A 17,659-nucleotide genomic window follows, 5' to 3' on the forward strand; every position below is an offset into this window, starting at 1 on the left:
AGAAGCCACAGGGGAATGGCAACCCTTCACAAGCAGGCAGGCTGACAATAAGTAGTGCTGGCTCCAAGTCCTACCCCCATGCCTTTGCTACAATTACACCTTGCCTCTGCTCTGCAGTATCCTGCTTGTTTGTTCCTGGACCTCTTCTAAACAGGGATTAAGGGCATAAAAATGAGTTGTGCAAGAACTCTCCTTTGTAGTGATTTTATGCTGTGGGGAATTCCATTAGAGATTAGCTTTTTGGGCCATAAAACTTCTTTCAAATCTCTTTTAAGCTGGATGTGAATTCCAGTTTCCTGAGGTAAATAAATACAACTTTCCAATCCTGTTCCATCCACCTGCCAAAATCAGGTCTATAAGGGCAGCCAAAATCTATTATTGGTTTACACTGGTGCGAATCTTCTGACGTTAAAGGTTGAATCTGTGTAACTGAGAGTGGAATTTGGCTTGTGGCCTTGGTATCTTACATGGCATGGGTGAAAGCATACAGTTCAGACCAGATAGAATAAGTAAGGGGGGCTGGTGGGGGAAGTGATGAAAAAAGAGGTGCTAAAAAAAGGCTGTGTACATGCATGTGAGCATAGGTGTTTGTGTAAATGATCTGATTGCTTATTTCTCCTTTGTTTATTAATAAACCTGCATAAACTCTTTATATTAAATAAAACCTACAAATGCAAATTTATTTTGAGTATTCGCTTCCTTCCAGAAGAATAAGAACATTTTTTGAAGTCTTTGATATAGTGTGCATGAAAGCTGGTATGTTAATATTTTTCTGTGACGTGGTGAATGTTTGGGTGTTGACTTTGCCAGTTTGTGCAGCAAGTCATCCCCACTTGGTAGTGGTTAGAACTGAAGTTATATTATAATAGAGAACTGTGAGAAGTAACTGTTGCTTTTTTTCTTTCTTGCTGACTTTCATTTCTGTGTTCCATTTTTTCCCTTTTACTATGATGTCTTTAGATTCTGTCATCATCTTTTCAGTGCAATGCTTCTGCAGAAAATCCGTTTATTTTTTTTTTTCTGGTAATTTTAGATAATGTTAGAAGCTGTGAGTTTGAAAAACTCAATTAGGCAAAAATTATAATAATCGTTTCTTAGAGAAAAAACCATATTTTGGCTGTGGAAAGAGCACTTGTGTATAGTAACAATTCAAAGTAATAATACTGCTTTATTCAGAAGAAAATAGAGAATAACAGGAATGGCCACTTAATGATAACTCTAGAGCAAAAAACTCAGTTTTCACTTGCACTAAGTCTGAAGCAACTTCACTGAACCAAAAGGAATTGAGATTTATATGCTGACAGTCTCTTTGCTGTTACCTTTCTTCACACGTTTACTGGTGGTTTTGTGACAAAGCTCAGGATTTTAAATAGTGTCCATGGGAAGAGAGGGCTCTTCTAAATTTTGAGAATATAAAAGAGGGCATCCAGGGCCAAAGTGCTTATCTGGGTGTGCTAAGCACTGCTTGTCAGAGCACCAAAGTTCTATGATAGGCAAGGGAGTGATACCTAATATAGTAACTGGAGCAGGTTCTTGGCCCAGTGGAGAAAGGGCTGCACTGTGCATGTGGAAGTCACTTGAAATCTGTGGAGTCTTTCACAAGTGCAACTGAAAAGAATTTCTCTTACCCTCTCTGTTCAGCACTGAGCTTAGAGTCAGTCTCAAGGGGTTAAAAACATGAATTTTGATTTCATATAGCATCTCGATGTGCTCAGATCTCAGTGGATCAACTCATGCTTTTGTTTTTGAATGCTTTTGAATTTTTGTTGTTTGGTGTTTGAAAAGTAATAGCTTTCATTAAGGATTTTTTCCAGAATTTTGTGCTAGTACGAGAATCCATCTTTAAGTCTGAAATTCATTTCCCCACTAATGTTATTAGGGTGTTTCTGGATCTGTGGGCGTTTAGCTCTTATTCTTAATAAATTTGCCTTAGAGGCTGTTTTACATTCCTTTGGGACTTCAGAATTTGGGATTGTTATTAGATATTTCCTGTCTGACTCTGAAAGAGGGAAGGAAACTGAAAACAGAAGGGTACTTCTTGAGGGAACAGCTGTCCTGATAGTCCCATGGGATTTCCTCTGAAAACCTGGCCATCCAGACTTTGAGATGGATGAGCATCTTCTGTCATCTGAGCCTGCCTAACAAATAATGTTGTATTGTGTCAGGAAACAGTAAAAGCTGGGTAGTTCTGCAAGAAATGAGGGGAAAAAAAAAAAAAAAGCCAGGTCAGAGCACCAAAGCTGGTTTCAGCTCTGCTTTTCAGTGGCCACTGTGCAAAGACTTTCTAAAATTCTGCCCCCAGTCCCTGGTGTGTTACAGGAAATGTGTGAGAAGAGTGGCTTTTTCTGTTGGTTTGAGGATTTTTGGCTCTTTTTTTTTTTCCCCGCTGAAGTTCTTTGCAAATTTTATGCAGTGTTGCAACCCTGTGCTTTTTGAGGAGAAAGTTCATGTTTCAGTGGCAACAAAGCTACTGGGTAGGGAAGGACCTTACTGCATTAAAGATTAAACTATAGGGACCTTGATTTTATTTCTTGATAAACATATTAAAAAAACCAACCCAAGAGTGCCTTCTGCATGCATTATCCCTCTTCTTACCTGTGAAGCTGATACCAATATCTAACCATCCTGCAGTGTTGCCTAGCATACTTGGACTTTTTTCCACTCTGTTCTTTTTTCATTGGCACAAGTTTTGTCATAGGTGAGCAGTGAGGGTATAAATTAAGGAGATGTGGGGAATGATGTGCATTTGATCAGTACATGGCAAGTAACTTGATTCTGGCTTATGCTATGGAGCAGGGTGACAAAATGGCCCTAAGTGGCATGAGAAATCCTATCCTGGGGAAGGCTGATGTCTCTGCTGCTCAAAGCTCCAGCCCAGGGAAGGTGAGGGGCAATGGCCAGCAGAGTAAGAGGCTGTGGGCAGTTGCTGGTCCCCAGGCTGTCCAGGGGCTGGTGGCACACAGCAGTGACTTGATCTCTGGGGAGTGAGGCTTGTTTGATAGCTGGCATTATTGAAAACTTACCCACTACCCTAGCTAGAAAAATATCACATCGAGACATTTGTACAGCAATGATTACTAGAAAAACTTTACATTCACTCACCAATTTATGCAGAAAATTTGGTGTTCTGACAAAACCAAATGCTTCTGGAGAGGTGATCGGTGTATAGATTTAGAAGAGAAGACGTGGGACATCTTGTTACAAAAATCTACTGAATAATCATCACCCTATAACTTATTGTGGGAGTTTCGAAACCTATGTTCATGGAGGAGGTGAAGAGCAACAGAAGTAGTATGAAGCGTTATGATCTTCTGAATTCTCTATCTAGTAAAGATTTTTAGTTTTATATTCTTACATGATGATTACTTTGGTATTAATATGGTGCACTAAGTCATTTAAGAAAATCAGGAGATTTATATAGCCTCTTAGTTTATATAGGAGACAGTGCAAAACAATGAAGTATGACTGATACTCTTCAGAAACTGGTGTGTATTAAATGATGTATAGAACATGGGAATCAGGAGAATGAACTCCAAGTAGCATGTGATCTTAGTGGAAAAATTGAGGCATATGCAACACTACTCACAGGTTTTCTTTGTTATGCTTTTTATTGTAATGGATACCTGGTGGCCAGGGAAACTGGTTTCTTCTGCCTCTTAGGGATCACTCCCAGCAAATAAATGGGCCCCTTCATTTTGCTTCTGTGGGGTTTTATTCTTTTTTCTTCCTTCCAGCTCTGTCCTCTTCTTTTTTTCCCCCCCTCAGCTGCTGACATAAATAAGAGCATGAGGTATGCAGACAGAATATACCAGGCAGACGTTAAACTTCTGCAGTAACTGTTTACAGGTCAGGTTCTGCTTTCATGTTTATGTACAGCTCATATTCAGGCATGAAATGCTAAATGGCTTTGTCTAAGAATCCTACTATTGCTAAAATCAGAGAAAGCTCTGCCATGTCTTCTTTGGTTATAAAATTGTCTTGTCTTCCTTTTCAACTTTCAAGTAAATTGAGTAAAGTGTTCAGCAGGTAACACAGCTGCAGGGAAAGCTCTCCTAAGCTTGTGAAGTTGATAATTTGTCTTTTAGAAAAGTATTATGACAAATGATAAGGTAAGCCCCATGTCACTGCTTGCAAAATTTGAATTGCTGCAAGCAAGGCATCCAGCAGAGCTGCTGAATAGGATGGTGTAAGAGTTGGCAATGCTGTTTTCTGCAGGTTTTGCCAGGCTGCTTCATGACTTTTCTTCCTATCATATGGATTTTGTCTTTTGCAGCTCTGTTAGAAATAAATAGGAAACTAAGTAGCTAGCAAAGTTGTTTTAGCTGCCTTTAGGCTGTTGAGCCACTAAGCAACAAAGTGACCTTTAGGTGTGAACCCCTTCTTTAAAACAATCTCAAATGTAACTCTTCTGCAGTGTTGTTTTAGATTTAGGGGTGAGACAAGGAGGAAGGCAGGAAGAGAGAGGCAGGATCTAAGCCTCTTCTCCAAACCATATAATCCTCATTTGTTAGTTACTTTCTTTCAAAATAAGGGAACTATGGCCCTGCCTTGAACAAAATGTCGAAATATGTGGGTGGGTAAGGATTTGGTGAGACTAGTATTTCATTTAATTCATCATATAGAAGCATTTACCATATGCAAAGAACTGTAACCCATGAGGGTAGTTCTGGCATTATGCTTATATCTTTGTGCCAAAACTGTGATCTTTTGAACAGGTATTTCTTCTGTGTTGAGGCATGACAAAATTAAGCAAAAAATCATGAACATTTTTAATTGAGTTGAAAAATTTACTGTTGAAAAAGGGAATAAGAATTTTTTTTCTAATTGGATGTATTTTTTGGATGTATTTTGCAGTTGAGATTGAGTTTTCTAGTTGATATCAAAAACCTTTAGTGTCAAATTGAGATTTAAATATGCAGAATTTAAAAGTAAAAAAGGAATTATTATTAAACAGATATGCTTTAATTTTTCATAAACTTTTCAGCATGAATATAATTGCACATAAATGAATTTGTACATTCAGTACAACTTGTCATTCAGTATCAAAGATTATGCTGCTGGCAAGGTAACTTTTCCCTGCAACTGGAGTACAATAAGGGTTTTTATTTGTTTGTGACAAGAATTGTGACTGATTCTAGGGACCCAGTTTAATGACTGGGTTCTGACCCTCTTGGCACTGTAAACAGTCAAATCTGTAACAGCCCCTATGAAGCAAAACAAAGGTTAAGAATAGTAAGCTTTCTAACTTTTCTGTTTTAGGTCAGTATCCTAAATATCCAGTTGGCTCAGGGAATTGTTTGTAAGTTACTTTCATCTGTAGGTGACCAGTGTGAATATTACTGAGCTTGGCAGCCTCTAAAAACTATTTGTTGGTGTGTGTGGAGTAAGTTTGGAAATCTCAGCTTTTAATGGGCAGATATGTGTGGTGCAGGACCTGTGTTCACAACTGGCCGTTCTGTTGCCACTTGTGATGCACAGAGTCAATGAAAATAAGCATCCTGCTGGCCTCTGGATGTCATTCTTTGAGTCAGGTCCTAAAGGCTTCAGTGAGGGAGCAGTGTGAGCTCCCCCTGTTTTGTACCCATTGGGGAATCTCCACCTCTAGGGCCCTCCTTAGGCATATGTCACACGACACCTAAGGCAGGGATTCCCTTTCCCTGATGGAATATTCCAGCAAGGGAATCATATGGATTCAGGAGGTCAAATACCTAAAGCAAATGCCAGAGCTTTTGGCAGGTTTGGCGTTTTTTTGGTAAAGGCAGCTGGTTTTGTTTCCTTCCTGGTACTTATGGTTGGCTGGCTCCCCTCTTCTCTGGGAACAACAGTAACGTGAAGTAGAAATTCCTGTGCACTTAGATCCAGTGTCCATCAAAGACAGTAGCCCCAGCAATTAAGGCACTTTCTGTTTGTCAGGCTGCTAGTATTTTTAGGAAGCTGATGGAATTTGGCTTGTCATCTAATGCGTTGATCCTTTGCCAAATGTCAGGTCCCCTGACCAGCCGCCCAAGTCACTCTACCAACTGTCACCCTGCCGTGCAGAAGTGGAATGCTGTGGAGTCGGCAACTCAATGAAGAATTAACAGCCTCTGCCAGCATGCTCTAATTAAACAGCTATATAGACAACAGCTGGGAAAAATTCATCAATCACAGAATGTTTATTATTGGAATTAAAACACCTCATAACTAATGCATAGATTTGCATTGATTACCATCTCCTGGAAGGAACAAGTGGTGCCAGCACTGTGTCTGGGCATTTGGAATGTTTGTATCACTTGCACTGTCACCCATCTGCCTCTGGTTTGTTAACCGTAGTAAAAGGGTTGATCAGCTGCTTTGCAGCTAGTCAGGGTCAACATCTGTAGAACTGTGATTGGAACACTACAAGGAATTCTAAATTCACTTTGTCGTGTGGTCCATGGCGTATTTGTGTATGTCAGTCTTCCAGGTCTTATTCATGCTTGAGCAAATCACTAGTAATGCAGCAAATACTAGATTAGTTGTCTAAACTTACAACCGTGGTTAGTTCGTAAACAAGCCCAGGGCGAGTTGCTCAGTTTGTTTCTCGGAGTATTATGCTGTCTAATCTGGCAGTAGTGCAATTGTGTGTGTGTCGTTTTGTAATACAAGGTGGATATGTTGCAGCCAAACCACTAGAAAATATATGAAACACTTTCTAAGTTTTTGAAGATGGTCATATAAAAATATGCTCGTGTGCACTCACATCTGTATATGTTCAATGCCATGTATTTTTCTTGATAACAGCAACATCTTTGCCTGATTCAGAAGCAAACTTTCCTATTTCTGTCAATATTTACATGGACTTCTGCAGTATGAGTACAGATGCAGTTCTGAAGCACTTGATCCATGTCTTCATGGCCAGTACAAGGGTTGAGGTCTCACTCAAACCCTCCAAACTTATGGTGTTCTTCCTAGAACCATTATGTCCAAACTAAACGGAACAAACTTTAATGTTAGAGTTCTAATACAACATCCTTCTCCAAGGCGTGAAACTGAAGATGCAGAAAAGAGTAAGCAAGAAGGTAGCTCCAAGGTTCTGAACCTCATGGTCTTCAGTGCCCATGAAATAGTACTTACAGAATCATGTGCTTGGCAAGCTGGTAATAATAGCTTTTCCTCATTTAAAAAAAAAAAAAAAAATTGTAAATATCAAGTGGCACTGATAGAGTTTGAAAAATATGTTGGTAGGTAGGCTGAAAAAAATTGGATTACTTGTGAATGAGAAAAATTGTATTGCCTTAATTAAATTAAAGAAAATATATCCAGTCTCAGAATGGTATTATGATCCTTGTAAGCACTGGCATTTGTGTTTGTCTGTAGTAGGATCTCATTCTGCCTTTTAGCACAGCAGAAATATGGTTATCACAGAGGTCTACTTGGATCTATTTTAAATCATAACATTAAAACCAAATACAAGATGTTGCAGGGATCTAAACTTTTCAGATTCCTGAAAGATAATCTTATCAACCAACACTTCATGGCTGTAGTAGAAGCTGTTTTGGTTGGTATTTTAAATTAACTTTTAGGTCAAACCTTGAGTATTGCCAAGGTGTGCCGACATTTGATGAGGCATTATGACAAATTCTTACTGCTACATAATTGAGATAACAGTTTTAATGAGTACCTGTGACCTCTCACGTCAACAGATGAAGACAATAAGTGTGTCTAGAGAAGAGCAAAACAGAATTTATTCTTTTTCACCTAATGGCTTAGTTGGCATTCATGAGAGCTGAGAGAATTCAAAAAGTTGAGGAACTCTTTCTCTGCTGGGCATGGTGAACAGAGTTAATTCATCATGTTCTTTTTCTTTGGACAGGCCCTTTGCTACACGTCAAGCACAGCCCAGACCTTTGAAAATACTTTATTTACTAAGATGAGGAAAAAGAATTATTCCAATGGGTTTTTCAGAGATTCTGCTGTCAGATGCTTTTCTGCTTTCAGACAGCTTGATCCTGACATGATGGTTGACTCCAGAAAAGGTAAGATGATTTACTTGTTGCTTTGTTGTTTTGTTTTCTCATGAGAACAGACGGGATGCGTCTTTAGATTTGCCACAAAGTGCTACTTTGTGCAAATTGGCAGCAGCAAGACAAGATAAAAAATCCACAAAACAGTGAATTGTTTTTTGATGCACGATGTAAATGCTTCATGTAGTTTGTAACAGCTGATGGAGGTTGTAGGCATAGCCAAGCTGAATTTCTGCTTAGATGGACAGATGTGCTGGGACAATGTGCCCTGGTATTTAGATATATTGGCTTCCTAGCCTTGCACCAGGAGAGAGTTGCTTGAGTGTGGGTGAGGCAGATCTACTAATGGCTGTACTTAGATTTTGTACTCAAACTATGGTAACTTATTTCTGACATTTCCTCCTCAAACTGCTCCATCAGGTGTTCATGCATAGTGGAGGGAGTCAGGGTGTCAGTTTTTAAAAACCTGGTGAATGTAGCTCCTAAAGCTCCATGTGTTTCAGAGGGTGAGAGAGGTTTTAAAACATGTCAGCCTTTACTGCACTGAAGGGTTTGACTTTAATGCCATACTTGCAATATTTCTTCTAATTAAGAAGAGTGAGGAACACGACTAATTCAGCAATAAAGTTAATTAGCCCAGACTATAAATGTTTATTTGTTTTTTAATAGCAACAAATGCATTATAAATGACTTTGGTGTTCGTCTATTGTAAAATCCTGCTGTTAAAGTAATTTGTAACGTAGCTTTTTGTTACAATAGCTGTTGGCATTGCAAAAGCATGAATATGAGTTTGGTGTTGATTGTGGAATAACCATTTGAGGTGTTATAAGCCTGCCAAATTTTTAACTAGGACTTGCCATGTGAAAAATATAAAAAAAAAATATTGTGTATATTGATGGATATTGAGCTGGTTAATATAATCTGTATTTACAATCTGAAACCTGCTTTTGCAGGCACTTCAAATCTGAAATAGTGTGGTTTTCCTAAATACAAATTTAGTACACCTAGACTCTAAGAACATTATGATAATTCTTGGCTTTTGAAATAAAAGTGCAGAAGTAGAACTTCTAGTTTTATCTGTTAGATTGACTGGAATTCCACAGATGCTTATGAAAATTAGATAGGGAAATTTAATTTTTAAAAACCTCATAGACTTTATCATCGTTTTGGTAGCAGGTACTGTTTTTATAGCATTGTGGATGTACCTAATAGAGTTTCAAAGTGAATATTTGTCAACATTTGAACTAAAATATGGAAATGTTTTAACATACCCCTTTTTGCAGTTCTCTGTGTACATTCTTTCTTTCTGAAATAGCGCAACCATGGAATGAAAAGCTACCTTGTAGTCCTGCTTCATTCAGGACAAGCACTTTGTGCTGAACTTAATCCCATCTTCTGAAATGAGGGAAGCTGAAGAGATTTGGGTTTAAGACATATGTAATGAAGAGAGAAAATAGTAAGGTGCAATTTCTGCTGTGAGGTGATTTCCTCAGAGAAATACCTTTTAGGGAAAGGTTGAGCACTGAGAGCCAGTTTGGATTTCTAGAATGGGAACCTTCAGTAGGTGTGGAGGACACATTATTTTGGAAATGACAAAAAGAAGGCTGGTTTGGGGGAATGTAGGTGTTATGGGCAGGCAGGGTATACACACCTAATTCAGCCAGCACTAGAAAACTGAGAAATTGCCATCTCATACTGTCTTTTTTTTTTACTTTTAAATAAACTTTACCCTTGGGTGTGATGAGAGAAATATCTTGACTCTTAATACCTCAATCAATGCTATCATGTTTTCTGCAACTCTAGTCTTTCCATAGTCTTTTTAGTCTTGACTGCTGGTCAAACTTTATTGAGCCACTTAAATTGATTAAGGTTTTTCCAATTTTGCAACATCATCTCTGATGCAATGACTCCAATGACCTACCCATCATCTCAGTGTTATTTCTGACTCAGGAAGAGAAGTTTGGAAGATTATCCAGCTGTTGGTATGCTGGCTTCTGTACTGCTGGTATTCCCAAGGAAAAGCAGATAGTGTATGGAAAGCACTGAACTCTTTCTTTTCTGGAAACAAGGAACAAAAGCCTTATATGCACACTCAGATATACTGTTGGAGACACTGAAATGTCACCATAAAGGCTGAATATGGTTTACTTCCACGGCAAAGTCCATTTCTGGGAAGTTGTGACTCTGGTGTCAAAATCAGACCATCTACTGCATGTTTTTCAGGATATCCCCTGCATAAAGCATGAATTTTCTGAGCATTTCTGAGTAAATATGTTATTTCTTTAATAAGTGTGTTTCTCTATAAACACGTGATTACTTCTGAACTTTGATCTTGACTTCTCAATGCAGTACCTATGACTTTGGTTTCTGCAAAAGTTTCCAGAAGGCAGTTACTTGATTGCTGAGGAAATAGCATCTTAGTGCAAAAGATTCTCCTTTATTAGCCATTGCCTCCTTTATACCTTTCACAAAGATATTTGCAAATGTCTCATTAAAATAACAGATCCAAAAGAGTGGAAAGGTGGTGTCTGATCTAACCCTCAGTGAAAAATCTGGACGGCACAGACTCATTAAGAATTAATTCCAACTGGTATGAAGTAACCTGTAAAGCTATAGGTTATGTTTTCTTAGATTTAGAAGATTAGATGCAGATCTGACAAAGGCAAAGTTGCTCCATGTTTTCTTGGATGTTAAAAAAAGAAAAAAATATCCTTGAAGTTTTAGCTGCATTTGGCTTGAACATTGCTTTTGGACTGGTGAAGAGGGTTAGGGGAAGAGGAGCAGAACACAGTAATGTCCAATTGTATCCTGCCTTTCAGACCCCTACCAAAGGCTGATTTTCTTTTCTCCAGCCTTAAGTGAGTATCAGAGTCCTTGGGAAAAGGGCTTAATTTTGTGAAGAAGAGTAATTACTCAGTGATTTTAAAAGTTGGTATGTGTTATTGAGGAAAGCTTGGGACAGTAGGTAGATATGGCGTGGACTTTTAAAACCAGTGTGCTAAGCTGGCAAGAGCCTATGAGCTTGCTTTGCTCTTCATGTGGTTCTCTCTGCGTTTAGGTCCTGTTTGCAACCACTTAAAGACTTTACTAATCAATGTATTGGTGGCAAAGTCAGTTTTATTTTGATGTCCTGGGCTGTTTATGGTGCCCTAAAACAACTCTTGCAGGAGTGCTGATACTAGTTGTTGATCTTTTTTTGTCTTTCATGGGGAATACTTGGTCTCATGTCTGCTCACCATTCATAGAATTAGAATGGTGGATAATAATAATGTGATACCTCAGGTATAAAATGTATATATCCAGATATTTCTGTCCTCCAGTGCTGTTAGATTCTGTTGCCTTTAGCTGTGTTTCCTGTGAAACAAGTTGGTTATCAAAACTTAATCTCTTGTGCATTTTCTTGAAAAGTTCCATTCTAAAATTTCAGTTTTATAAATTGAAAAGATTGAATTATTTGTGTCACGAATTGTTAATACTTGGTTTTAATAATAGCACAATGCCATTAATCAGCATGTTATTACCTGCATTTCAGCTTGGAAAAACAGATATTTGGCACAGGTGAGAATAAAACATAAACCTATTGTTATTACAGTGCCTTAATACATTTTCAGAGGGGATTTCCATTCACGTGTAGGTGTGGTTGTACTTTTCAAAGTTTGATAAAGACAGCATTGAGAGCTGAAGTATTTTTAGCACTCTTATAAAGGAGAGTATATTAGGAAAACTTTGAGTGCATGTGTTTACTGCTTTTTCAGGGAATCTTCCAGAACAGGTGAAACTACTCCTGGATTTACTTCCTTTGAAGAGCACGTGGTGCTATTTCTGGTCTCCCTGGGCTTTTATCCACTTCTGCAGGTTTTCTGATTGGCTTGTGATTGAGGGCTATGATGTTCTCCCATTCCCATGCAGGTGGTATGTGTGTTCTTACCCAGCCCCTCCTGGCTCACACATCACACTGAGAGCCTCAGTGCAGCTGGGCTAATACTCATTCTTTGGCTGTATTAAAGATCAGCATTGCTGTGAGTTAAAATGAAGGAATAACATATTGCACAGGCTGCAAATTCCAGAGACTGGAGATTTTCACCTATGCAAAGTTTTAATATTTATATTTTATTTCTGTGTTTTAATTCTAAATGAAAAAAACCCAAAAACTTATGTTGCTCAAAAAATTGAGAACTGAATTAGCAAAGCCCTCCTGATCATCTCATGGTTGAACCACTGGATGTAAAATGAAAGGGAAAGTACTGTCTGCCTTCAGTGGTAAAAAGTTTTATCTCCTGTTTGAAAACTCTGTAGACACATCCATCAAGTGGTCTGACAGGGAAATTAAATTGGGTTACAGCACTGCAAGAAGTCCAGATTATGTTCCTGCTGAGCAGTAACAAATTGTGGTGAACTTTTTATAAAGTTTTTCTGTTTTTCACAAAATAATGCAGTATAGAGGTAGTCAGTGGTCTCAAGAGACACTGGGGAAACCTCTGGCAAAGCTTGCTGTTCTTTAATAAGGAAAAGAAATGAAATTATAGATGTGACTTTCTTTTCCTGTAGAACCACTTGGGTTCTCTGCTCCTTTATAAGCACACTAAATCCACCTAAGGTGAAATTTTCTTTATTTGCTGCAAAACGAAAAATAATCAAACTACTCTGCTGACCATGAGATAATATACTTGGACCCTAATTGTATGGGTCACCATTAACTTCCACTGAACATGGTAAGAGATGCAGCTATTCTGCTGGGGCCCACTGTGGAACCCTAATTTTCCTCCAGGAATAAAACAGAGTATTTTAATTCCACTCACCTCATGTATGCATTTGAACTAGACTGAGATCGTTAGGCTATCTTATCTTTGATTTATTTAAAAAGGAGCTCTTCCAGTTAGGATCCAAGTCCTTTTGAGCATAGCTATATTCAGATCTGGAACCAGAATGTATTGTTGGGTTTTTCTGTTATTCCATCCTGGGTCTCGATATCCTTCAACTCAAGTTTCAGGCCTATCTCTAATGGCAGTGGGAAACTATGAATGTTTGAAAACAAGTCCAGAGTTGTTTTTAAGCTTTGTGAACTTCAGCCAGCCATTCCATTAAGGTGTCATTTTCTTTACCTTATCTGAAACAGAGAAAGGTTTCTGGTGTTAGGTTTCTCTGCATCCTTCTGAAAACTTTGGCATTCGTATCGAAAATTAACATCATTTATGTCTTTACATATATCTAGGTATAGATAATTAAATAAAACCTTTAGTATGTGAGATCCTAGATATTTTAACAAACAAGAATGAATTTCTTCTGCTAATTCTTTGTCTCTTTCAAGGCAGTTGCATTTAACTATACAGCCTGGACTATTATTGAATAATACCCATGCATTCTTAGACTCAAAAGAAAAATAAAAAAGGGGAAGAAATTTCCTTCCAGTTGGATGTTCTTCTTACAGTTTGAGCATTAAGAGCCATTGGTCACCTAATATCTTGTTTGTATGGAAGCTAAGCTACCTTTTAAAAATTAGGTACAAGTGAACGCAATAGAAAAATAAAGGAGAAAGTTTATTAGACAAGGAGGGCTGTTGTTGTTTAATGAAGTGTGGCATTCTGATCTGTTTTTAAAAGCTTTGTTCCTTCTCAGTAAGCAAAGGGGTAAAATGTTTCTCTTATGGGCTTCTGCTTTACACATTGCATGCTTGCCTTGAGGGATTCGAAACCTAAATAAACCTTAACTCACAAAAGATGTAAGTATGAGAAATCTCATCCTTTTTCTGAAACGGCTTGGGGGCTGATTGTTTATTTAACAAGCTGGTGCCCTGATTTTGCCACTGACACACTTCAACAAAAATCCCCTCACAGGCATTTAAAGTTGCAAAAGGGAAGGAAAATTGAAAAGAAAGGTGTGAGTCAATGCACAAATCCACAAAGGTCTGCTGACCTAGGTGTTTTCAATATTTAGTAACTATATTCAAAGTTGCAGAGCTAGAATGGTCTCGGAGAGAGAGAAGTCAGTGATTGTTCTGATTTAATCAAACCAAATGAGATCTTCTGTGAGATGTTGGTTGTTTGAGTTATGTACAGGAGCTCACTCGGGAAGAGGGAAATCACATCTATGCAAAGACCCAGAAGAGTCCTTGCAAAAATCCTAACAGACTACAGTGAAATTTAAATAGTGCACGGGCTTTGTGCCAGCTCATAAAAGGTGAATGTGTTTTATCCTTAGATGTCAAGATTGTTGAGTGGCTGATTTTGGGAATTTGCTTTTGTTCTCTTTGCTGAAGCAGCTGGGAGTTGTTGCAAAAGGCAGGTGCAAACATAGCATCCCTACAATTAGCACTTCCCAGAAGAGTGTGAAGTGCCAAACCCAAGTGTGAGAGCCAGGGCAAAAGTTAGTGTTCAGCCCATGGATTTTGGTGGTGGTGTTTTTTGTTGTTGTTGGTTTTTTTTGTTTTGTTTTTTTTGTTTTTTGTTTTTTCCTTTTCTTTGGTCTTTCTTTTTTTTCCCCTTTTTTTGGTGGGGGGGTGTTTGGTGTGATTTTTTTTTTTTGTTTTGTTTTTTTTTTGGTAGGAAGAATACTTCTGAATGTTTTCAAACACAGGGACAAAATAATTCTCATAGCTGCAAGATTCCCTTCCCACTAACTGGAGTTTTTTTCATACAAATATTTATTCCCTTTTAAAAATTTTTCTAACTAAAAAGCAGTGGCTATTCACCAGGGAATGGGTTTTTTTCACTTATCTAGTTCCTTTCTCGTTCTTGTTTCCACTTTTTATATCAAGATGCATGAAGAGGGTGTATGGAACAAACTGAGGAATGGGGAAATGGGTAGAAATAACCCTATTTATATCATTTGGAACCAAATAAGGGAAAACTGAAAATAGTGGTTTTCCCATTAATTTACATTTCTGTACAGCTGGAAGGGAAGGGTAAAAAAGAAGGTAGAGATTTCCTTTTGGCTCATGGATTTTCTAATTTTTGTCATATGAGTTTTCTTGAACTGTTTTCTACAGGACTAAGCTATCTTAAGTCTACAGGACTAAATGAGGAGGTTTCCTGTGGTTGCTTCATTCCAAGTCACAATAGGCTCTTCAGCAATCGCTTTCTGAGTTCCTGTTTTTGGCATTGTAAAACTTGTATTCTGCTCTAATTATATGAAGATGCAAAATAAAACTCTTCAAATATGCAAAATTTTCAATCTCTTTCCATGTGCCTGGGATGCTTATGAGTTTTAGGAGCACTATTTCAATGTGATTTCACCTTGTGACCAGACAAATTATTGCAGTTTGTCAGTGACAGGGTTAGAAAACCTTCTGATCAAAAGGGAATTTGAACATGATTCTTAAATGTGCAAGCAGATTATATTAGTAATTGGTATGCATCTCATCGTAAATAATTCTTCCGACCCTTTTAACATTTCTTTAAGAAATTCTTCATTCATGGAAATACACATTTAAAACATAGTTGAATAGCTAAGACTCATCAAAAAAGTGACATACAGGTATGTCCTAAGTTGCAATAAAACCCAGTATCTCAAACTCTTCTCCATTAAAAGTTTGATTTACTCTACACATAGAGGAGAATGGACTTGAAGTGGTTCAAGAAACTTGATGAAAAACAATTTGATTTTTGTTTTTTTTAGAACAAATAGTGGTATCTTCTATTTCCATTCAAGTAGTTTTGACTGGAAAATAAACTATCCTGTATAATTTCAAATTATATCATTTTCCCTAGATGACTTTTTATGAACATTTTTTTCTCTAATGTTTTTCTAATTTGCTGAGGGGAGCTGGGAGGGAGTCAAGCAGGAGAACAGGGCAGGCAACTGTTTTTATGAAAGCTTTCCAACCAGTTCTGCTCTGTATTTAGTCTTTTCTAGATTTGATTTTTTTTTTCTCACTGAATAAAGGATTCTCCCTTATTATCTACATTTGTAATTTCATTGTGTTTGACCTATTAAATAGTGCATACAGCAAATCTTTAATTTTCAATACTAGGTGGCTAAAGATGAAAATGGGTCTCGTAGAGTAACTGCAAAATGAGCTTTAAATTCTAATTAAAAATCATCTTATCAACACTACATTTCACATTGTATAGTTGTGGGTCTGATATTTTCTGAATTGGTTACGCCAGATTAGTTTATAGTACATTGTGATTGAGAGGGAGCATGACTTTTTTGAACAATTTCTTTTGCACAGCAGGGTGACTTAAATTGCTGTGACTGACATCCTCCTAATATGCTTACAAACCTTTTGAACAATTGATTTGAAACTTGAGCATTTTCATTCTGAGCAGATCACAGCACAGGGGAAGAAGTTGGATGTGCTAGATATGCCAGAAAATTCACATAGCTGTTTCTCTTAAATCCCAATCCAAGGTATATCTAAGCATATGTGTAAACTGAGCTTATGAATATTGCTAAAGCAAGTGGAAAAAGTGGAAAAACTCAGGCCCAGAAGAAACTGTCACACCTCATAGAAACAAAAATGAAGTCAGGACTTTACCAATGAGTAAACTCTCAAAAGGCAGGTGCTTAAATGTTTGAGAGAAATATACATAAAAGAGGTGAGGTGACAAATATTGCCATGTTTGAAATTTGAAGAAGCAATTTTTCCTAGACACTCAAAGTACAATTGTCTGTGGGATGCCTGAAGTAAGATGTGCTATTGTAGCTGAAACATTTTATAGTGACAACATGGGTTTCTCTGCAGAAGTAATGCTGAGTCTTGCACCTGACTGATCTGGTTAGGATGCTTTTGAATTGACCCTCATGATATCAATATGGCAGTGCTAAAGAAAGGTACAGTCCTTTCCCCTTAATCTACTTGTCCTGCCTGTTTCTCCTGTGACACAAATGCTGTCTAGCTGGAACTAATGTGGATTGAAGGGGAAGTCATGTTAGAGAAGGTTTGTGAGTTGACTGAGCATGTGCCTGTCCTTTGGTACCCCCACAGCCTGTTGTGGGGCTGTTCGGTCAGCTGAGCACTGAGGTCTGGAGTTCAGTTGGTATTTAGCACAGATGATGTCATCACACCCAGAGGGTGCACTTACAGGGCAGAGCTCAAGAGCTGATGCTGATCACATATTGATGTGTAGTGTGTTATGCCATCCATTAGGTTTTCATGCATTGTTACTGGTAGGCTTGATAAGGATGCAGTTTGCATCAGTAACTATACTGCATTTTGGTTAAAAATATTTACAGATATCTGAGGAGATGAGTTTCTGAAAGATCTGGAGATGGGTATATAAATGCAGTTTCTGTGACATTCTTCCCTGAGATTCTCACCTACTAATTCTCCATTTGTACAAAACTAGAGAGCTCTCCTTTGTGTTGTCTGGAAGGTGCTGCCTGTGCTCCTCTAAGTGCTGACAAGCTGGGCAGGAGATTGCAATAACTGCTATTCTGTAATTGCAGTCAGTAGTGATATCAACACCACTCTCATTGGCAGCCCCTCACACTGAGGCATTAAACCAGAACAGCCAAATACTATCTCTTGCAACAAACATATTCACATGGCTTCAAATGCTTAGCTCAGTTGCTTTGCTTTTTCCCTCAGTTGCTGTGTTTATGGTCTCTTTCCTTTTTCACGTGCTCCCAAAACAATAACCAGAAGGTAAGGTAGATCTGCCAAACCCCAGTTTCTAGAAAGCATGGTATACAAAGGTCTGACCCAGGCCTGAAATCCAAATTGCAGTGCATGG

At 38.1% G+C, this 17,659-nt stretch overlaps 1 protein-coding gene across 10 annotated transcripts in view; it reads left to right on the plus strand.

Annotated features, from left to right (window-relative positions):
- Positions 1 to 17,659, plus strand: part of LOC146433359 (uncharacterized) — a 269,497-nt gene that overhangs the window by 116,001 nt on the left and 135,837 nt on the right. For all 10 annotated transcript variants that reach the window (XR_014854071.1, XR_014854066.1, XR_014854067.1 and 7 more), the window contains one exon: positions 7,835 to 7,997. Coding sequence is in view for 1 of the 10 variants with exons in the window: in XM_085069616.1 (XP_084925742.1) it covers positions 7,835 to 7,997 (163 nt within the window). In the remaining 9 variants the exon portion in view is untranslated. The remainder of the gene's footprint in view (positions 1 to 7,834; positions 7,998 to 17,659) is intronic.

Source organism: Lichenostomus cassidix, chromosome 9 (genome assembly GCF_008360975.1).
Source record: "Lichenostomus cassidix isolate B80296 chromosome 9, HeHo_3.0, whole genome shotgun sequence".
Classification (NCBI taxonomy): Eukaryota; Metazoa; Chordata; class Aves; order Passeriformes; family Meliphagidae; genus Lichenostomus; species Lichenostomus cassidix.